Raw genomic sequence first — 23,755 nt, 5'->3', positions numbered from 1 at the left:
ATCTGGGTAAAAGAGGAAATAATAAAGATATATAGAAGGGTAAAATTTTTCTTAACTTTTTTTTTTAAACCCTTACCTTCCGTCTTGGAGTCAATACTGTGTATTGGCTCCAAGGCAGAAGAGTGGTAAGGGCTAGGCAATGGGGGTCAAGTGACTTGCCCAGGGTCACATAGCTGGGAAGTGTCTGAGGCCGGATTTGAACCTAGGACCTCCCATCTCTAGGCCTGGCTCTCAATCCACTGAGCTACCCAGCTGCCCCCTTTTCTTAACTTTTAAGGAGAGTTGAGGACTAAAGATTAAAGGAGGGAATCTGAGAAGGGTATATAGATGAGAAAAAAGGGAAATGAGATAAATCAAGGGAGGGAATAATAGAAGTAATTTATATTAACAAATAAGAGGGTAAGAGAGAGTTAAAGGAAGGACTCAAAGGGTAAATAGATTAACAACTAGGAGGCTAAGGGAAGGAGAAAAGCAAGGGAACCTTAGAAAGGGGGGTCAGTCAAAATCAGGGTGAGACTGAAGGAGTGAGGATTAAGGAGGTAGTGGTTAGAGGAAAATATCTGAGAAAGAATAGGTTAAAAGAATGATAAAGAAGGGAAACGTGAAGAGAAATATAATAGAGGGAAATAGCACAACTGATAATTATAAATTTGAATGCAAATGGAATGAATTTACCCCTAAAACAGAAATGGATAGCAAAAAGGATTAAAAACTCAAACCAAACAATATATTGTTTACAAGAAACACATTTTAAAATGAAAGATACACATAAAATAAAAATAGTGAGATAGAGTAAAATATATTATGTTTCATCTGACAAAAAAAGGTAGGAGTAACAATAACAATCTCAGACAAAGCTAATTTATATAATCTATGTCTAAATTAAAGCTAAAATATATCTAATTAAAGAGATAAATAGGGACACTACATTATGTTAGAAGGTACCATAAATAATGAAGCATTATCAACACTAAACACAAATATACCAAATTCCATGGCACACACCTTTTAAAAGAAAAAAAAAACCCTAAAGGGGTTACAGGTGGAAACAGATAACAAAACTATAGTAATGGGGTATTTAAACCTTCCCCTCTCAGAACTAGATAGATCTAACCAAAGATAAAAAAGTTAAGGAGATAAATAAAATCTTAGATAAATTAGATTTGATAGATATATGGAGAGAGTAAGAATATGTTTTTTGTAGTAGCACATAGTAATTTTTTTTAAAATTGACTATAAGACAAACTTTTTAGTTAAATGTAGAAAAGCAGAAATATTAAATGCATCTTTTGCACAACAAAATGCAACAAAAATAATATTTAATAAGGGTCCATATAAGCACAAAGTAAACATTAATTGGAGACTAAATAACTTGATCTTAAAGAATAAGTGGGTTAAAGAACAAATCATAGAAACAACAAATAATTTTATTAAAGAAAATGATAATATTGAGACAACGTACCAAAACTCATGGAATACAGCAAAAGCACTAATAAGAGTAATATTTGTATTTCTAAAGGTTTACATCAATAAAATCAAGAACAGTTCAATGAATTGGCTATACAATTTTTAAAAATTACAAAAAGAACAAATTTAAAATTCCCAATTAAATACTAAATTGGAAATCCTAAAAATTAAAGGTGAAATGAACAAAACTGAATGTAAGGAAATCATAGTATAAATAAATAAAACTGAGTTGATTTAATGAAAAAAGCCAACAAAATAGATAAATCATTGGTTGATATGCTTAAAAAAAAGAGAAAGAAGAAAGCCAAATCACTAGCATTGAAAAAGAAAAAAAGTAGGGGAAGCTAGAATGCATTTACCACTAATGAAGATTAAATCAAAACAATCATTAGGAGTTATTTTGCCCAATTATGCTCACAAATGTAATAACAAGTGAAATAGATGAACGCTTATAAAAATAAAAATGGCCTAGACTAAGAGAGGAGTGTGAACTTTTAAAATTACTCCACCCTACTCAGAGAGTGCCTTAGGGGAAGATAAAGTTGTAAACTCCTGATTGAACAATGAAAGTCCCCAACTCATACCTTATAGTAAAGTTAGAACCTTAAGCTAGGTCTATTTTTAGATCTAACACAAAAAGGTGTTAAGTACCTGTAAAGTTAAATTAATCACAAAAAGGTCAAGTAACTTACAAAAGGCAAGCTTAACAAAGAGGTGTGAAGTACTCAGAAGATATAATCTAACCAGAGAAGGTGTGAACTAAAGAGTGGTGAAAACTAAGAATGGGCAGCCCTGGGAAAAAAACATCTACTGTGATTGGTAGATATGAAAATTTAGGGGAGGTGACTTAAGAGAAAATATTCTTTAAAAGGAAGGGTAAAAAGTCAGTTCAGGCTAATTTCAGTTCGGAGTGGAAGAACCCAGCTTGGAGGTGGTCTTGTGCTGAGTGATAAAGACTGACTCGCTCTCCCTTAGGCCTTTTTCTATTGCTTGGCTCAGCCTAAGCCAGAGCAGTTTAAATTAATTCTCTCTCTCTCTCTCCTTCTCTTAATTCCTTCTGTCTTTATTAATTAAAATCTCCATAATCCCCCACTGACTTGGGTATTTTCATATTTGGGAATTTCCCATGGTGACCACTTATTTTAGATTTTAAGTCAAAACACTAAAAATTATCCTTAAAGTTTTGGCATTTACAGGAGACACTAGAATATTTAAATAAGTCTGTTTTAGAAAAAAGAAATTGAATAAGCTATAAAAGAATCTCCTAAGAAAAAGCATCAGGACCAGATGGATCTACAAGAGAATTTTACCAAACATTTGAAGATCCTCTAATTCTAATATTAAATAAATTATTTATAACAATTGGTAAAGAAGCAGTTCTGCCAAAGTCCCTTTATGAAACAAATATGCTGCTAATACCTAAAACAAGAAGAGCAAAAACAAAGAAAATTATAGGCCAAATTCATTAATGAATATAGATTCAAAAATTCTAAATAAAATCTTCACCAGGAGATTGCAATAATGTATCACAAAGACATGTTTGAAGATATTATGAAGATATACTGTGAACAAACAAGATTTATACCAGGTATGCCGGGATGGTTTAATGTGAAGAAAACTATCAACACAATTGATTACATCAACAAAAAAGTAACAAAAATCATATGATTATATCAATAGATGCAGAAAAAGCTTTTGACAAAATACCACATTTATTCCTATTAAAAACACTTCATAGGATAAATGCATTTTTCCTTAGATGTATAAGGAATATGTACTTAAAACCATTAGCAAGCATTATCTGTTAGATATGTTAGATGTTAGAAGCCTTTCCAATAAGATCAAAAGTGAAACATGGGCATCTATTGTCAACAGTATTATTTAATATTGTACTTGAAATTCTAAGAATAGCAATAAGAAGAAATTGAAGGAATGATAATGGGCAAAGAGGTAAAAAAGAATCTATCTCTTTTTGCAGATGATATATATATATATATATATATATATGTATATATATATGGAGATAGAGAGAGAGAAAAAACCCTAGAGAGTAATTTAAACTATCAATAATTTTAGCAAAGTAGCAGGATATAAATAAGTCCACATAAATCATCAGCATTTTTGTATTGCATTGCAGGTTCAACATCAGGAAAATTATAAACAAATAGTCTATATCAATAAGAAAAGCAACAGAGATCATTATGATTATATCAATTCATACAGAAAAACTTTTAACAAACTACAATACCCATTCCTGTCAAAACTCTAAAAATCATGGGAATAAGTGGAAATTCTTTTAAATTATTAAATACCACCATCCAAAACCAAGAGCTAACTTTACCTATAATGGAGATAAGCTAGAGGTCTTTCTATCAACACTATGTGTAAAGCATAGACATCCATTGCCACTCCTCCTCCTCAATACAATGCTAGAAATGCTATCTAAAGCAATAACAAGAAAACAAAAGTGAAGGAATAAGCATAGCCAAAGAGGAACCAGAATTGTTAATTTTTGTAGATAATATAATGATTTATTTAGCATATACTGGAGTCAACTATATAATCAAAACAATAAACAATTTTAATCAAAGTTTCAGAATGTAAATAAAACCCACAAAATCCCTAGCATTTCTGATATTACAAAAAAACCTAGCAAGAGATTGAAAGTAAAATTCCATTTAAAAAAATATATATATATCCACATTTACAAAACTTTACATCCATATAGTTCTAAATAATTGGAGGAATATAATTGCTCACGTAAAGCTGAACCAATATAATACAAATTATAATATTGCCTAAATTAACTTGTTTATGCAGTGCTTACCAACCTGGCATCCCAACCATTACTTTATAGAGCTAGAAAAAATAATAACAAAATTTATCTTGCAGGACAAAAGTTGAAGACCACTAAGAGAATTTAAAAAATATACAAAGCAGGAAGGAATGGAGTCTGGAAGTACTAGAACTTAAAACCACAATACAAAATCATAATCATTAAAATAATTTGGTTCTGGATAAGAAATTAGGAAACTTATCAGTGGAACAATATATTGAAGCAAATGAGAACAGTGGTCTAATATTTGATAAGTTCAGCTATTGGAGTAAGATCTCACTTTTTAAAGAAAATGTTTGGGAAAACTGGAAAGCAATTTAGTAAAAGCTAGGTATCAATATTTCTTGTTATGTACCAAAACAAACTCCAAATGAATAAAGAATGACATCACAAACCAATTGGAGCACCATGGAAAAAATCAGCTGTCAAAACTATAGATTTGGGAAAAGTTCATGACCAATCAAATGACAGAGATGCTCAATCAAAGTAAAATGAACAAATCTGATTGCATAAACTTAAAATGTTTTCACACAAACAAAACAATATAACTAAAATTAGAAGAAAAATTGGAAATTGGTGGTGGTGGTGGTGGTGTGTGTAGAGAAATCTTTGCAAAAAGTTTCCCTGATAAAGATTTTATTTCTAAGATAAACGAGGAACTGAGTCAAATTTATTAGAATAAAATTAATTCCTCAATTGTTAAATGATCAAAGGATCTGAAGAGACAGTTTTTAGAGGATGAAATCCACACTATCAGTTGTTATATGAAAAAAATATTCTAAGTCACTAATAATGAAAGAAATTAAAACTAAAACTACTTTTGAGGTACCACCTCACACCCTTCAGATTGGCAAAATTGATAAAAAGGAAGATGGCAAATGTTTAAGGAGCTATGAAATAACACACACATTAATAGAGTATTCTTGGAACTGTGAACTACTCCAACCATCCTGGAAAGCAATTTGAACTATATCCCAAAAGCTATTCAACTTTGTATAAGCCCTTTGACTCAGCAATACCAACACTATGTCTATTCATCAAAGAGTTCAAAGAAAGATGAAAAGGATTTATATGTACAAAAATATTTATAGCAACTCTTTTTTATGGTGAATTGAATACTAAAGGGCCATCAATTGGGAAATGGCTGAATAAGTGATAATATAAGTATGTGATGGAATAATACCATTCAGTAAAAAAAAATATGAAATGAGGGGCTTCAGAAAAAAACTGAGATTTGCATAAACTAATGCAAGGTTAAGTGAACAGAACCAGGAGAACAATATCAATTGTACTGTAGAATCAAAGAACAGGAATATTGAACAATGCAATGGAACCAACCACAGTTCTAAGGGACTCATGATAAAATGTGCAGTTAGGTGGCTTAAGGGATAGAGTACTGGGGCTGAAGTCAGGAAGACTCATCTTCCTGAGTTCAAATCTAGCCTCAGTTACTTACTAGTGGTGTGACCCTGGACAAGACTCTTAACTTTGTCTCAGTTTCCTCATTTGTAAAAAACTAGAGAAGAAAATGGGAAGCCACTCCAGTATCTTTTTCATGAAAACCACAAATGGAGTCATGAAGAGTTGGATACAATTAAAACAATTGAACAACAAGCAACAAATACCTCTAGATAGATGGGTGATGGCCTCAGAAGGTAGACTGAAGCTTTTTGGGAAGTGAGGATGAGGAGAGGAATGTAGTTAATTCAGGAATATGTTTTGCATGACTATACATATTCATAACAGGTTTTATTTTTCTTGCTTTCTCAGTGAGTTAGGAAGGGATGGGAAGGAGAAAATTTGGAATAGAAAATTAAAATTGAATTTTAAACATTTAAAAAGTTAAAAAGGAATGATGTAATTTCTAGTTTTGTATGCTATAACTAGACTCTTGTGAGTATTTCTAGTACTTTAGTACAGCCTATATAAATGTTAGATGTTTACCTTTCTTCACAGGTTGGAAGTCCTTCTGCTCTGAGTTCATGGGAAGCCCTCCTTGTTCTTTCATCTTCTTGATTCCTAACAGTAAGACTGTAAGGAACAACATGTTCACATGTCAAATTCAGATAAACTTGTATCCATACAATTGTCTTTAGTACTATCTATAAAAGAACTTCAGGTCTTGAAACAAAATTTCTACCCTTCTTTAAAAAATGACCTGAATTTTTCTTTCTCTAGGCCAACTAGATTAAAATGGCGACTTAGCATTAACAAAGTGTACAACTTTAATAACATTGTAGGATCAATTGAGTAATTGTAACTTTCCATTCACATTGTTGTGGTTATTGTGTATACTGTTTTTTTTTTAGAGGAAGCTAGGTGGCTAAGGAGTAGAATGCTAAACCTGGAATGGGGAAGACCTGACTTCAGATCTGGCCTCATACACTGTTCTGAGGATCAAATGAGGGATTTGTAAAAAATTGTTGCACAGTTCCTGGCCTATAGCAGGTATTATTTAAAAGGTTACTATTACAATTATAACAATAAAACAGTAGTGTTCCTGGTTCTGCTTACTTCACTTTGTATAAGTTCATATACTATTTGTCTTCCTATGCTTTTATGTATTTGTTATATCCAATACTTCTTGTAGTACGGGAATATTTCGTTACATTCACAGAACAAATTCTTTAGCTATCCCTCAGTTAATGAACATCTAGAGTAGGCTCCTGAAGTAGGATGGCTGAAACTGTGGATAGAAGTGAACACCTGCTCACCTTGTATATAATATGATTTTCTGGTACATTGTAATGGAGGAAGGAAATGGAGAGAGAAAAAATGGAGGATTTCTCTCCTCTATTGCTTATGGGGAGAGGTAACCCAGGTACTGTCTCAACTGGAAAGATGTCACTCCAATGAGAAGTTGAAAGGGAGAAGTGGGGACAGGAGACAGGGTATTGATAGATTGACTCAGTTGAGGTGGCAATATGTCTCCCTCAGTGGAGTTCAGGACCCCTGAGGCTAAGTCTGCCTCCGTGTGGCAAGATGACCCCTTTTAATCACACCTCCCAAAGACACTTTAACTGACATCCCTTTGAGTTTAATGTATGGCCTCAATTGGTAAGGAAAGATGACAGATTTCCTTAGCCAGCTATACTGAGCTACAGGGGTTCAGAATCAAACCCTTTCTCTGTGGAGAGTGTGACAAACCCAGGGTTTGTCACAGATAAAGACAGGATTTCACCTGTCTTCAACTAAGTTAAACCTTAACCCCTTTGTATTATAATCTAAAGACAGACCCAAACCCAGGTCTAAATATTTCTAATATAATTTATTTAATGTCAATAGGAAAGGTAATGGTGGAGGAATGAGGAAAAAAGGGTAAGTGGGTGAGGATAGCCCTATGGACCACCCCACTTGCAGATTGGCTTTCCAAGTCTGGAGGCAGAAGGCTTTGGGGCCCTGGCCTCCCTTTCCATCAATTGTTTCTTGTCCTTACATTTAATGGTCTCACTATATTCTAATGTTCAGTTCAAAGGACAGGTAAGGGAGAGAGATCTAAGGGAATGAATTAGATGGCTCAGGCCAGAGTGAGTCCAACCAAAAATCCCTCTTGAGAATTCAGAAAGCTGTTGATGAATCTCAGTGGATGTATTGAGGGTCTCTGAATGGAGTCAGGTCCTGACTGGTAGAGAAATCCAGTGGAACTCTTTCTCAGCCTCTGGAAAATGCTCCTTCCCCTCTCCTTCCCAGGCTGGAAGTCCTTGACTGCTGGCTTCAGAGTTCTTTCTAGCTTTCAGAACTCCCAGGATTCTCTTGCCCCTCCTCTGCTGCTCCTCAGGCTGATCTGTCCATCAGCCTGGCTTCTCATCTCTCTTCCTTACTTTACAACATACATACATAGTATAAAGTTTAATTGATTAGCACATACTAAGACATTACCAACATTAAATATAGTGGTAATAAAATACTTTGTACATTATTTTGCAGTACTATACTCTTTCTTGGGGTGTATGGGTGTTCAAGGAGGATGAGGACCTCTGGTGTGAGGGCTTGCCAAGCCCTTCTCAGAGCTGCGTATCCACCTTTCGTGTTGGCTTCTCACCCAGCTCTTATCGGTGGCTTCACAAATCTGTAGCATTGCAGCAACCACATCCTGGTAAACCTTCTCAGCAGATGGGCTAAACCAGGTTAAGAGTAATTAATGGTCCACAAACCTGTGGGTGAGTTAGGGGGATGTCTACCTAAGCATGTGAAGACTTCTCCCAAGAAATGGGCAGATGAGAACAATTTGTTCCAACAGCCATGAAGGGGGGCTGAAATAGGTGCTATGGAAAGCCTAGAGCTTAGTCAGACCTCAAAGATGCCAATATCATCCATCTGTTGGTTCCTGGACCATTACCAGTCATTTTGACTTTCGTCTTGTCAGTGGACTTTGATGACTAGGAAAGAGAGAGCGAACTGGTGAATTCATAGAGCTTTGTCTCACTTAAATCCATTTGTTTTCACACGGTTAACTATGGGTAACTGAATCAGCAGATACCAAATCAATGGGTATTGGGGTCCTCCTATACTTTGTTTCTAGTTCTTAGTTACTACAAAAACTTCTGCTATAAATATTTTGGAGGGAATGAAACCTCTCTTTTTTGCATTGTCCTCTTTGTAGAATTTTTAGTTACTTTCTTAACATAAATCCAATTACTTCCCAGTACGGTTGAAATGTCACCAAAAGTGCATTAATGGGCCCGTCTTTCTATAACCATTCCAACATTGTCATCTTGCCAATTTGTTGTGCATAAGGAGAGGCTTCAGAGTTGGGTAACTTTAAATTAGAGGAGGCACATAATTTTTTTCCTTCATAAAAACAAAATTGCTTAGCATTGTACCTGGCATAATGTAAGTATTTAATATATGCATGTTGACTGACTAACTAAAAGTATGTTGGCCAGAAAGTTGTGAAAATTAAAGAATTATCAGTAGCACAGTGAATTTTTACTCTTCATCCTAAATGCAGAAGCAGCAATATGTGAATTTCACAAGCATAGCTTAGCTTCCAGTTTCTTTAGCATCATTTTAATAGATGATTTTCTGAAAAAATGTTTAATTCAATAAGAATTAGGATTTTTAAAATATTTATATTCTATCTTAGAATTCAATTCTAAGACAGAAGAGGGTCAAGGGTTAGGCATTTGGGGTTAAACTACTTGCCCAGGATCACATAACTAGGAAGCATCTTAGACCAGGTTTGAAACCAAGTCCTCTTGACTGTTTTATCCACTGAACTACCTAGCTGTCCCTAAGAATTCATTTTTGATTTATGCCTACTACTGTGTTCCAGGTTTAAAAAAACTGCAGACATTCCTTGTCCTTGAGGAATTTCTAATCTAAGCTAGGGAAGAGAGAAAAAATCCCAAAGAATAAAGTAGGGGGCAGCTGGGTGGTTCAATGGATTAGAACGAAGCTTAGAGATGGGAGGTCCTGGGTTCAAATCTGGTCTCAGACACTTCTGCGCTGTGTGACCCTGGGCAAGTCACTTAGCCCCCATTGCCTAGCCCTTACTGTTCTTCTGCCTTAGAACCAATACACAGTACTGATTCTTAGATGGAAGGTAATGATTTAAATAAATAATAAAAATCTTATTTGGTGCTATATGTCTAATATATTAAAATCCATAATGTATTTTTATATCTGCATTACATTTTCATTTTTACATGGACCCCTCTTAACATCTTTTAAGGAGGTAGCCTGATACATTAGAAAAAAATCTGAATACCAGGGAGATGGCGTCTGTGGTTTTGTAGATATGTCCTTTGGAGTTCCTTGTAACACATGGATAGAGTGACCAGCCCATTGTCACAGAGTTAGTATATTGCAGAGGCAGGACTTGAATTCAGGTCTTCCTAATTTTAAGTTCAGAATACCATTCACTTCACAGTATTGTCTCCAATTAAGTCAGTGTGTTGTTCCTTATTTATATGTAGTTCAGAAATGAACCTTTCCATCTAATTATATTTTTATTTCTCCTTTTTACCTTTCCATATTAGTTTATATTACAGACTATATAGATTAATATATATCTGCGTATTATATATAGATTAATTTATCTTATAGATCATAGAAAATTATTCCAGCCTATTTTCACCATATTTAATTGATAAAAAGTACACTTGTTATAGAATTGACCTAAAAGCTCTTAGTGTCCTTTGGGGAGAGTTAATTTATGTGTATACTGCAGTATTTTCTGTTCTGTCCTTATTAAAATGCAAGAGCTTTTGATTTTTTTGTTCTTATACAAGCAGAGCAAGGAAGTTTTCTGAGATGGTGGTGGATAAAAGGAAAGGTATAAAGGCACCTGACTGATTGTATTAGGTTTCCTTTAGCATCATTATTTCATGAGTTCTTCTTTTACACAGTAGAATATAAAACTGCTCAGTGGGTTAAAACAGGGGGAAAAAGTAGAGAGAAAACCAGAGGGGACCAATACAGAATTCCCAAAGGGTTGAATTGCAACTATGTAGTAACCTGTAATAAATCTAACACTTAAGCTTTGGAATTATCTGTCCATGCAGTCATTTATTAGAGTACTTTATTTTTAGTAAGGTTCACTTACTGCAGCATGTCTGCAGGAGGAAACAGAGATTGCATTTTGTTCTCAATCTTTACGTGGATATCTATTCACTGTTTATACAGGAAAAAGAAAATGGAGAGTAGGAAGCCAAAATACAATTACATGAGCATATGGTTTCAGACTAGGTCTAGTGACACATTCTTCAGCATGACACATTTTGCTTCAGTGAATGTTAAGTCCTAGATTTTCAACAAACAATATTTTCCTGGTTGATATCTGAGGGGTTGAAGATTAGTAAAGTAAGGGAAAAGAAGAAAAAAAAGAGGTATTAGGAATGATATCTAGGATTAAATTTGAAATTATTATAGCCTCAAGAAGTCTCAGACTCATGATGGTGGCATATGCTCACACTTCTTTGCCTTCCTTTTTCCTTCTTCCTTCCACTATCCCAAATGTTGCCAGGTTCAGGCCCACAGATTCCCCTTCTTCTAACCATCTCCTCCTACTCGAATCACTATTTTCCTTCCAAGGATGATTAAATTCCTTTAGAGAATAACTTTTGGAAACAGAAATACCCAATAAGTGAGAAAGTTTTCAATGGTACAAGATGTTTAAGTTTCCATTATATCAGAACAATAATTTTCCTTGCAAAGTTGTTCCGTTGTTACTAAGACAATATTTTTTCATGGCAGCATCCAAAAGAATATCTTGATGAACCATGACTTTCACTCTTAAGATACTTCTATATGTAACTATATTAACTATTCTTTATTTTGGGGTAGAGTTAAATTTGTTATCATACTTTTACTGTTTTAAAATTATTGGCTTGGTCTTCAGAAAAGACTTGGCCCAGGGGATGGCTAGACTTGGATTATGGGGAGAAGGATTATATGAGATTAGTACAGAGTTGCTAGAAAAATCATTTATTGGTGTGTGTGTGTGTGTGTGTGTGTGTGTGTGTGTGTGTGCACTCCCCTGTATATGCACTCTTGGGTATATGTTTACACATACAGGAGCATCAGTGGCTGTTGGGGCCTTAGGGTTTTTACAAGCAATGGTAATATATGTACATGGGTAAATTATCATCTATTTCTCTGAGGCTTAAGGAGAAATTATCTCAGGAGATTCCTGAGTTATGGTGAATGAAATTTTCATTTACTAGAATGTAAGTAAATATAACACCAATTCTTGCTATGAATTAGGTAACAAAGATGAGCTAAGAATGGGTCCACCCCAGAAAACAAAATGGTAGGCTTAATAATCATCCACTAGGTAGGCCTTCCAGTGCAAGAAACATTTATTAAATTCCCTATTGAGTGTAAGGATTTGTGTTAAATACTGACATATTGGTGGAATTTTTGGCAATGTTGATTGTAGAGAACAACAGTACCTCAAACTTGTGACTGCCTTTGGTTAAGGGAGAAGATCTTAGTAGTTTAGAATTTCCCATAGCAAAAATAGTCTTTCCTGGCAGCCAGATCCTCTGACATGGACACTCCTACTCTAAAGGAGGACTTTGCTTCTTTTCTGGCAGTGAACCATATAGCAGTGGGATGCTCTATGGGTGGCACCACTCACCACCTGGTAAATGCATAATAAAATACAGGACTTTTAAAAATGGGCTTCATTATATTTCTCATTTTATGTTAAAATTTTGGATCATATATCTCAGTTGGAAACCCATTTCTGTTCATAATTATTTACTTGCCAAGAACTTTGTTATTTTTAAAAGAAGTTTCCTCCATAAATGAAGGCCATGATAGCAAATTTAATTTCAGTTATTTTATTTTGTTTTGTATTTTATGCTATCCAAAGATAGTTGTTTAGAAAACGGATTAATTTGAAAAATAAAGAGTGATCCTTTTCTAGATCCTGGGCTGAATTCTCAGACCGTAAAATTGGTATAGATATGGAATTAGTGTTAAATCAAACCAGATTTTTAACTTTCATAAAGTCTGAGTTATTCTGAAATTCAAGTGATTAAAACTAAACAGTTTATTGTTTTCAATATCTACCTGCACATGAATGATTGAATTGAGCTGAATAGCTGGTAAAATGGTTGTTGTTTATTTAGACTCTTTAGAGTCTATTTTGTCTGAGGATCAGTTGAAGAAAATGGGGATGTTTGACCTAGAGAAGCAAAAGCATAAGGGTAACATTATAACTGTTTTCAAGTATTTGAAGGGCTGTCATGGTGAAGAGGGTGGCTAGGTTGTGAGCACAGTGGATAGAGTGACTACCCTGGAGTCAGGAAGATTTATCTTCCTTAGTTCAAATCTGGCCTCAGCTGTGTGACCCTTGATGAAGTCATTTAATCCTCTTCACCTCCGTTTTTTCATCTATAAAATGAGCTGGAGAAGGAAATGACAAATCATTTCACTTGCCAAGAAAACCCCAAATGGGATCATGAAGATTTGGACATAACTGAAATGACTGATCACCAACAACGGGGGGATGAAAAATTCAATGCATTCTGCTTGACCACAGAGTTTAGAACTAGGAGAAATGAGGGAGAAATTACAAAGAGGCAAATCTAGCTTGATATAAGGAAAAGTTTCCAAATTGTCTAAAATTAAAGCTATTTTGGGAAGTAAGGGCTCCCCTCAGTGGAGATCTTCAAAGAAATGCTTGGGAAGTATGTTATAGAGCGAATGCTTTTCTAGGTATATGACTTCAGTTCATTATAACCTAGTTAGAATCTCCATTTCCAACTGTGAGATACTGTGATTCTAAACAATGGAGTTTTTATTGACTTACAGTGACAACTTAGTTTTTATTCCTGAGGAATGAGACTGTCATCAGATTTTTGATTGCTCAGCAATAGAATTGGTCAAATAAACAGAAATAATGTCTGTCTTGTGTTCCCAATATATTTGTCATATCGTGAAGATGTATATGCTGCTTCTTAGCAATTCTATTTTCTCTGTAACTTTGCTGGGCAGTGGCAAGTAATGAAAGAAAAGAATCAAGGCTATGGTCAAGAAATCATGCCAGTCAATATTGTATGATGATCAATTGTGAAAGACCTGGTTATTCTCAGCAATGTGAAGATCTGGGGCAATCCTGAAGGATTTATGATGGGGGGGATGCTATCCAGAGAAAGAACTGTTGGAGCAGGATGCAGATGAAAGTATACTATCTTTCACATCAGTTTATTTATGGTTTTATTTGGGGGTTTTGGTTATTTAGGAGTGTGCTCTTACAACAATGACCAGTATGGAAGTGTGTTTTGCATAATATATTTTTGGCCCAGATCAAATTGCCTACTATCTCTGAGCAGGGGAAGGGAAGAGAGAGAGAGAGAGAGAGAGAGAGGGCTTGGATCTTGTAATTTTGGAAAACATATGTTAAAAATTGTTATTACATATAATTGGGGAAATAAAATATCTTTGAATTTAAAAAATAAAGAAAGAAATCAAGCTGGTGCAAGGGAATGTACAGAAATCAATCTTTCTCAACCTTGTCATTTCTTCTTAAATATCCAGCTATACACCTACACCTTACATTTAAAGTAAATGATGAACTGTGTCATTGAGATAATTAAGACTGTTCAGCAAGAGCTCCTTCATCTCTTATTCCTCAAAACTTCACAGCATCATTGCTCATTTTTGCCTCTCTTTACAGAAGAGGTATCCCTATTAGTTGCCCTTTTAGTTCCAAATCCCTACTGGCTTCTCCAGGCTCCAACAGTCATTCCTGCTTATGCGTGTTTAAGCACCAGCCTGGATAAAATATGCTTAGGTCTCCCTCATCCTTTTATAAAAAGCCAAACAGAAACAAACAAAAAAAAACAAAACAAAACTTCCCTTGATCCTTCTGTTCCCCTCTAGCTATTGCCTTATCTTATTCTCTTCACCACTAAGTTTCTTGCAAAAAGCAACCTGATCTCCATGATCCCTTGTCCTTATCACCCACTCTCTTCTTTCTGCTTAATGTCTGTGTAGAGTAATGGGAAAGAGGCTAGAGACAATAAGGACAGCTAAAAGGTTTTCAACTAGATGGTGTCTGTAGGAATTAAGTGGAAGAGGTGGATTTGAGAAATATTGCTGAGAAAGAAACAGAACTGGGTGACATATATGTAGGCGGCAAAAGGAGAACAATGATGGCTTGAGTCTCATTAAAAGACAGTGAGTATATGTACAAAGAAGAAGGCTACATTTGAGATAGAGGGAAGAGGAAATTACTCAATTATTCAATTCAACAAATATTTATTCATGGCTTCTATACAGAGCATTGTACTAGGCAGTGGGGCAGGGGCTTGGGTTGAGAGTATGTGAAGATATATAAGACAAGGTCTCCAAAAGGTCTTCCACATTATGAGTGTTACAAAGAATAAAATACCAAAATTAAATATTTTATACTCCTAAATAGCTTTTTACTGAATCTCTAACATCTTTTGGTTTGCATGGCTGTAGTGGTCATTAAAAATTCACTTCATTCTCCCTTTGTAAGGATGGTAGTCCACTCAGCATGCCCTGAAACATCAATGGATCTGTGACCTCATCAGCACAACATTGCCTTCCATCAGAGCCCACTGAAAACTAGTTTTGCTTTCTCAATTGGTGTGGTTATTGTCTAGACTTTTCCATAGCAGAGAAGAAGAATGCCTTGGAGGTATTCCTCAAAATCTTTTTTAGTTTTGTAAGTACCAATGTAGCACTTGGGCCATTCCAGCTATTGTCATTTCTACTCACCACATGCTGGCCTGCCTTTTCCATTCGTACATTTCTCAGGACTTTCTGTCTTTGTCTTTTCATCTCTCTCTGTTCTCTCTATCTTTCTGTTTCTCTCATGTCAAACTTTCTAAGGTTTTTTTTTCATTCTATTGCTTTGTGTTTTATGAAGTTATACTGCTTATAATCTACAGTTTTCCAATAGAGTATATTATAAATGTTTGTAATCTAATAAATATCAATAAATAATTGTGAATAACTATCCAGTAGTTGATTAAATTACTATATCTGTTGATTACATAAAGATGATATGAGAATCAATGCTTTATGAGTATTCAGCCCACTTGTATACATTAGAATCTCACAAGGATGGCAATGTGGAGAAACAAATTAGTATCTATTTTCTAGCTGTCAGATCAAGTTTTGCTAGATAGAGTGGAGACGGGAATTTGCTCCCCAAATTCCGAATCTGTAATAATGAGTCATATCATAGTGTGTGCCTCCACAGGTATTCAGTCCATTTTCCAAATATAGTACTATTGGATCAGTAAATCTGCAATAAGAATCCTTAATTATGTTTGACACTTGGAGTCACTTAAATTTTGTTTTAAAATAAGAAGGATTAATATAATAAAAACAGATTTTTAAAAAGCTAGTTGTTTAGTCTTCATGAAGGATTGAGTAAAATGTTCTGTTGCTGAGGTCTTTTTTAGTTATTTCCAACTCTTGTGACCTCAATTGAAGTTTTCTTGAAAAAAATAAAAAATAGGTTTGTCATTTACTTCTCCAGTTCATTTTTTTAAGATGAAGCAACTGGGGCAAACCAAGTTAAGTGACTTTCCCAAGGCCACACATCTAATAAGTGTCTGAAGCTGGATTTAAACTCAAGAAGAAGATGAATCTTCCTGACTCCATACCCAGTGCTCCATTTACTACATCACTTAGCTGTTCCAGAATAGTCTATTAAATGTAAATTTTATGTCATATTACCAAATTATTAAGGCCTGACTCAATGATATCTAAGGTCCCTTTAAAATCTGAATCTGTGCTTATAATTCTAATAATATAGCAATAGACTTGAATTTTTTGTTTGTTTGGACTTGTGATTTCATCAGTGCAGGGATTTTCTAGTTAAGGAAACACTTTTATATCAACATAGATTAATAATGGATTTGTAACTTATAGTCTTAGAGAATTTTCTAGAGGTCTGAAAGTACACACGTGACTTGCCCAGTCACAGGTGGGATGTGAACCTATGTGGTCCTTACTGAGGCTGACCCTCCATTCATTTTGCCATAGTCTGAAAATATAAACACATCATATTATGCAGTCCAGTGTGAACCATGGCACCTTAAACTGTATAATTGAAAATCTGTTACCCTAAAAAAAGAACTACATTTTTCTGGGAGTCTACTGACTTCTGTTGTTATGTATTTTCTGTAGATAGGGGATGTGGAGGGTCCCGCCCTCTTTTTGGCCCTTTCAAGGAGTATGGTGGTGATGAGTGGGGATTTTGAAATGGCTAATCAGCCATGGGCATGTGGTCTTTATTTTGTATCCCTTCTATTCCTTTATTTCTAATGATCATTAATAAATCCCTAAATTATAATATTTTTATTATTGAGATTTAATTTCAACTTTTGCATTGATGGCAACCATTAGTTGGAGAAGAACTTCTCAATTTTTTTAAAAGGTAGCCTAGATAAATTTTTAAGCCACATTTCTCTTGCCAAGGCTTTTTGCCCAACCCCACCCACCCACCCACCTTCACAAACTCTGAGAGAACTCCAAACTTTATTTGGAGCTGCTGCCTTTTTATTTTCCAACTTTTTTCCAAGTTGCTCTCCCTACTGGCCAGGCTATTTTTAGCCAGGGACTCTTGGTGAAGAGGAGATAAGCTGCTTCTCACCCACCTGTTTGAGCCCATGTTCCTCAGTTCCTCGTTGCTGCTTCTGGTGTTAGTGCTGCTGATACTGCCTGCTCCTGCTCCTGCTCCTACTCCTACTCCTGAATCCTCCTCCTGATCTCCAGCCCCAACCCTGACTGCTGTTGTTGGTCCTGCTGGGCTGCTGGCAGCTGCCAATGTGTCTTTGGAACTCACAAACTTAGAGCAGATCTGCAGGCAACTGGTAAAAACTGGGATGTATTTTCTTTAGGCAATGATTAACCTCCTAACTCCCTCTCCACGTGGCTGGGGAAACTAGTGTTTTACCTCAGGGGGAAAGGGAAGAAAGAAGTTACTCTTCCAAACAGGAAGTAAATTACAAGCATGGTGTACTCTTTGAAAGAGCAGTAACTTGCCTATTTTAAACAGCTTCTACCATTCATGAGTGCATTGATCTTTTTACTTATCTTACCTGAGATTCAGGGGAGAAATTCATCTCCCTACTTGCCACTTGGGCCTGCCCAGTCTCTAAGATTCATCCAGTTTGAGATTCATAAAACCCATGTTCTCCCTCGCTATGGGAAATTCCACAGTTCTGATAAAAAGAATCTGAACGGATAGAGAAAGGAACTTTAAAGAGACTGGAGGTGAAAATTTTAAGCCTCTTCAGACTCCATTGTTTTATGAAAGTCTCTGTATTTTATTGTATTTTGCTGATTGTCTGCTTTAAGATTTAATTCTGTTGTTTCAAGTTCATATGTAAATGTATTCAATGCTTTTCTGTTACACTGACTGTGTTTTAACTAGTACATATAATCTGTTACTTTCCCCCTATAATTATACTGAACAATATATATATTGTAAAAGCCCATAAACAGCTTTTTCTTTCCATTTTGCATTTATTAATTGTCACATAGATGATGAATGTACTCAACCTGGCTAACAACCTTTGAAAAATTTAATGAGCTAAATATCTCAAATTGATTTGAAGGGGTCTTCAAACATGAATTTTAGATTTTTTTCAACATCTCTGATCATTTTGCCTACCTCTGAGTTATTTGTAACAAGAGGTAAATGGTCCTAAATTTTAGTAGCTGAAGTGGAGTACAATTAGAATACCCACCTCCCAAATTTGTAAAAATGTGAATGGAATAACAGTCTGATACCAAAGGAGCTTGGAAGTTGATCCCAGGGCATGGTACCCCTGAATGGCTCCCAAAAGGGAGCATCTCTCATTTATAACTCTTCAGCTTACTATACCCTTCCACCAGAATGATCTAGATTCTTGGTGACACTTTTAGACTCAATATCAACAGTACAGCGGTTTGGTTTTTTCTAAATTCCTCTGCCACATTTTTGTAATGATGGCAGTGACAGACTTTTAAAAATATCTCAGCAAAAGTTGTAAGATTGCTATATCTGAAAAACTTGTGACAAGTATCCATTAACTTTAAATGTCATATAGCAGATTCATGTGAATCCTGATGATAATGGGTTTGTTTGCTATTGTCATTAAATGGGTTATTATAACTTTGGGGATTTTGGTACTTCATAAATGTGCATTACATACTGTACTACTGTTCTTTATAAAAAACTGTTAGTGGATCATGGCCAAGTTTGAAAAGGAAATGGATCTCATTTTTGGTGAGAAACCTTTGTATTCTACCTTTCCTTGACTGACACAGTATGTCACGGATAATAAGCTATATATTTTTTATTTTTAAAACTTTTTATTATTGCTTTTCCTTTCATATGCTATATATCATCTGAGTTGTATTTTTTCTCTCCTTTTTGTATTTGAAGCATATGTCAACAGTATTGAGAAGATTTTTCTTTAATTTTTTTGATTTTGCAGTAATATAAGTTTAAAATACATTTGCCCTAATGTCAATGCATACCCCAAAAGCTTTAGACTATAAAAATGATGCCATTGATTATTTTTAAAAAATTATGGGACTTTGCTTAACAATTTTGTCTGATTCCAGGAGAAGGGAATACAAAAAGAGCTGTTGCACAGTGCCAAAGAAAGACAAAGCTATTTGCATAGTGCCAATTGAGCACAAGGTCAAAAAGGACCAAACCAATCCAGGTAGGATTGATGAACTTCTAATCCAATATGAAAGGACTTGAACCTAGTGTGAGACTCGAGATTGCAACACTTGACATATGTTAAGATGTAGGACACCTTGTACTACACTCTTTGTGAAATATTCACAGACAAGTACCAAAGTTTGGGTATCATACTGGTTCCCCCTATCCCTGAGAGTGAAGGTAAAATCAGACCAGGGAATGACACTTCCCTATCACACAAAAATCTAGTCCTTTTTTCTCTCTTATAGTATGGCACTTTCCTATAGTCTTGGCTGCAAATGGGTAAGTGAAATATTACTGCATTTTGTCCTACAGACTTGTGGGACAGAAATCACTTTAATTGGCCCTGATTCAAGGATCTGTTATAGGTTTATTTTCCTTTACCTAGAATTTTTATGCACAAGACTTTGATAGTCTATATTTCATCTAGAGGTTATCTTTTCTCTTTTATTTGGATTTTTTTTTGATGTTTTTAATTTCTCTTGTCAATTGATTCATATACCTCATAACTCAGCCGTTCATCCCTAAGTGATCCCTGTGTTCTTCAACACCCTTTTCAGGGGGGAATGTATTATTATTCTAAAATGCAAAGTTTACATTCTTTTTTAGAGTAATTTTAAGTTAAGAAACATGCTACCTCTCCGAATCCATAAAGTGAACTGTTTGGAGAAGGCATCATGAAGATGCCTCCACAGACCACAGACCACACCAGAAGATCCAGAGTGAACTTTGGGATATGGTGATTTGAACTATATGGGGTTGAATGCATTTGTTTTTGTGTGTATACTCTCATGCTGAAGGGGACTGCCCCCTAATTGGCTTTTTGTCAATGTGCCTAGAAATCATTGGTTTTGCTCTTTTCCCTTTTTTTTTTAAACCCTTACCTTCCGTCTTGGAGTCAATACTGTGTATTGCCTCCAAGGCAGAAGAGTGGTAAGGGCTAGGCAATGGGGGTCAAGTGACTTGCCCAGGGTCACACAGCTAGGAAGTGGCTGAGGCCATATTTGAACCTAGGACCTCCCGTCTCTAGGCCTGGTTCTCAATCCACTGAGCTACCCAGCTGCCCCCGGTTCTTTTCCCTTTAATCCCCAAATTATTGTAATTTAAAAGTTGGTTGTGTTTACAAGATCCATTGGAGAGACCAGTCTTCCACTGGATCTCGGGGGGGGGGAATGTATAATTGATAATCTGTTCCCCTAAAAAAAGAACTACATTTCCTGGGAGCCCACTGACTTCCTTTCATTATGTACTTCCTGTACACAGGGGATATTAGGTAGGGATGTGGAGGGTCCCACCCTCTTTTTGGCCCTGTCAGGGAGCATGGCAGTGGTGAGTGGGGATTTTGAAATGGCTAATCAGCAATGGGCATGTGGTCTTTATTTTGTATCCTCTTTATTCCTTGATTTCTAATGATCATTAATAAACCTCCTAAAATATAATATTTTATTATTTGAGATCTAATTTTAATTTTTACAAAACCAAGAGTATGTTTAAAGAGTTCAAGAGCATATTTTAAAATAATGCATCCTTTTACACCATTATAAAACCCCTTCCAACTTATTTCTTTCTAGATCTACCAAAAATAATTAATATGGATCCACTCAACTTTAATCCTGAACTAAATAATACTTTATTTCAAAAGAGGAAGCTTAACTAATTCTTTTAACTCAGTTACTAAAATTTTCAGTCTCAATATTTTGGTCAAAAAACACTTTCTAGTTGTCCTGGTTTGCTTTTCAAATATGTGCTAACATTTTATAAGAAAGAAACCAGACAGTGAAGTATCTTCTATTATGTTGATATGCTACTGACATTTTAAAGAAAAATAGCTTTTCTCCATTAGACATATCATAAATATTAATATTTTGTTATGAAGTAGTGCATAGGAAAAGCACAATAGAATAACATTTCTTAGATTCTTATTATTCTGGAAGAACACTCTGTCAGGCTTATTTCATTTATAAATGAATTCATTTCTCTACTTCTACTCAGTCTATCTTTTGGTTTGACATTCATTCAACTGTACTCTGAAGTTTTGGAGTTACTATAAGGGATCTGAGAATGCAATATTAAAAAACGTGATATTTGAGGAAATCATATAGTTACAGCTATGATGTTAAGTATCTGAACTAACTGAAGAGGATCACATCCTCTTGCTAGTTTTAAATTTTGGATTAATTCTTATTTAAAATCAGTCTCAGGTTATACACCACCAGAACATTTATGAATAATTTTGATGAGGTTTCACACATATACACAGACAAAACACACAAACATGTATATATAATAATGCAATATATACATGTACAAGTATGTACACAAGCGTGTGTGTGTCTACATGTGTGCATATGTGTCTATGCACCTTTATCTATATACTCATACATCTACACATATATTTTACTTCAAACAGTATATTTGACTTTTTGGCTGAATATACAAAACTTGCATTAAATTGATTGAATTTGCCACTACTGTTATATAAAAACAATCACAACAAATCCCAGGGGGAACATATTGACAGTGTCCCCCATTCTTGAAACCTGTGTAGCCTTAGAAAAGTCATTATCGTTTTCAGTCTAAATTTCCTCATTTATAAAATGAGAGGGTTAGTCTAGGTGATCTCTAAGATCCTATGGGATAGTGCTATAAATTAGACCTGACTAAATTGAATAAGGTAAGAAACAGTCAGTAATTATATATGGCTTTTGCATTTAATTAATATCTAAAATCGTGCAAAATTTTTATTGTCAGGATTTCACAATTCAAATGAATTTTGTTATATGGTCCATAATTCCTCCAGACCTGTAATAGTAACAACAAGATTTTACACAACTACTCAACATTCTAACCAAAACTTAAGTCTCCATCATTTTTCCTTTTTAAATCCTTACTTTACATCTTGGAATCAATACTGTGTTGGTTCCAAGACAGAAGAGCAGTAAGGGGCTGGGCAATGGGAGTTAAGTGACTTGTCTGGGATCATACATCTAAGAAGTGTCTGAGGCCATATTTGAACCCAAGACTTCCCATCTCTTGGCCTGGCTCTCAATCCATTGAGCCATTTAGCTGCCCCCCATAAGACTCTCTATTACAAATCTTGTGTTCTTTCTCTCCCCATTTCAAATAGACTGTTTCTGAATTCATTTTAATGAGAGGGGGAAAAAAAAAAACCTATAGCCTTTGGAGTTCTCTTTCCTCTAGGAAACCTTCTTTGCCAATTCCAGGTCACACTGCTCTGTTTTTCCACTTCCCTCTGCTCACCTGCCTAGCACAACATGTTTGTAACAATATTTTGCATTTGAGCGTCTGCGATCTCACATTGCTCTTCAGTTGTTTTACACATGCAACTGTTATCTCCTCACATATGTCAGTATAGAATGGAAGTCCCTTAATAATAAGAATCTTGCAATCTATTTCTTTTGTCTACCCCATCCTACCTTGCCCCAGTTAAGAATTTACCAGGTAAGTGTTTAATAAAGACTTATTCAATTAAATTGAGTCCTACGAATTAGTTCTATTCTGGGGTGCTCCAAGTGTAGTGGTGTGAGGTTAGAAGCTGAAAAACATACCATGAGCAGCTACAACAACAGCACCAACAGAAGCAACAAGCATTAGAGCCTCTATTCCCCACTTCGTGTTGGCCTGGAGTACAGTCTGTTGTCTCCTGGGGCACTGACATCTGCCGTTTACGCATCTCCATCCGCTCTGATCCCATGGGCTGTGAAAGTGATAATGAAAATGGGAAGTTTAATATGGAGCAGGAGTCTAGGGATGAGCCAATTTTGCTCATTGCAAAGCTAATTTATGTTAAATCATACAACGACTTGAGAGAGCCTAAGCAATTTTGAGATGACTTATGCTAACTGGTGGACCACTTAGTGATGTTGGAAGAGGAGAGAGTAGATTGACAGGATTTTTATTTTCTCAGAATTAGAGGTCACTTGAAATCCTAAAATGAGGAAGGGAGAATAGTACCATAGGTAATAAGCATCTTCAAGGATAGCCATTACAGCTTATAACACCAACTCTTTCTATACCAGCAAGTATAGAAACTGACCTACAGGAATTGTTCTGTAGTTGTCTTTGTGTCAGAAGAATTCACATATTATGTCCCAAATGTAAGTTGGTCTTTCTTGAGCCATATAAACTTTGTAAACCTGAGAAGAATGGTGGTGCCTTTAATGGAAAAGGGGAAATCTGGAAAAGGAGTTAATTTGGGGGAAGAGATAATGAGTTCTGTTTTGGATGTGTTAAGTATGAGATGTCTACAGGACACCCAGTTTGAAATGTCCAATAGC

The 23,755-nt window shown here is 35.3% G+C and overlaps 1 protein-coding gene across 2 annotated transcripts in view; it reads right to left on the bottom strand.

The window, feature by feature from the left end:
- RGS20 (regulator of G protein signaling 20) overlaps window positions 1-23,755 on the bottom strand; it is a 105,640-nt gene that overhangs the window by 18,546 nt on the left and 63,339 nt on the right. For both annotated transcript variants that reach the window (XM_056823920.1, XM_007487125.3), the window contains exons 2-3: window positions 23,027-23,175; window positions 6,248-6,334 (exon numbers count right to left, since the gene is read on the bottom strand). In XM_056823920.1, coding sequence (XP_056679898.1) covers window positions 6,248-6,334; window positions 23,027-23,175 — 236 coding nt within the window. The remainder of the gene's footprint in view (window positions 1-6,247; window positions 6,335-23,026; window positions 23,176-23,755) is intronic.

The sequence above is a fragment of the Monodelphis domestica genome, chromosome 3, assembly GCF_027887165.1.
Source record: "Monodelphis domestica isolate mMonDom1 chromosome 3, mMonDom1.pri, whole genome shotgun sequence".
Taxonomy (NCBI): domain Eukaryota; kingdom Metazoa; phylum Chordata; class Mammalia; order Didelphimorphia; family Didelphidae; genus Monodelphis; species Monodelphis domestica.
The sequence above is the reverse complement of the archived record's forward strand: the minus strand, read 5'-3'. Positions and strand labels throughout refer to the sequence as shown.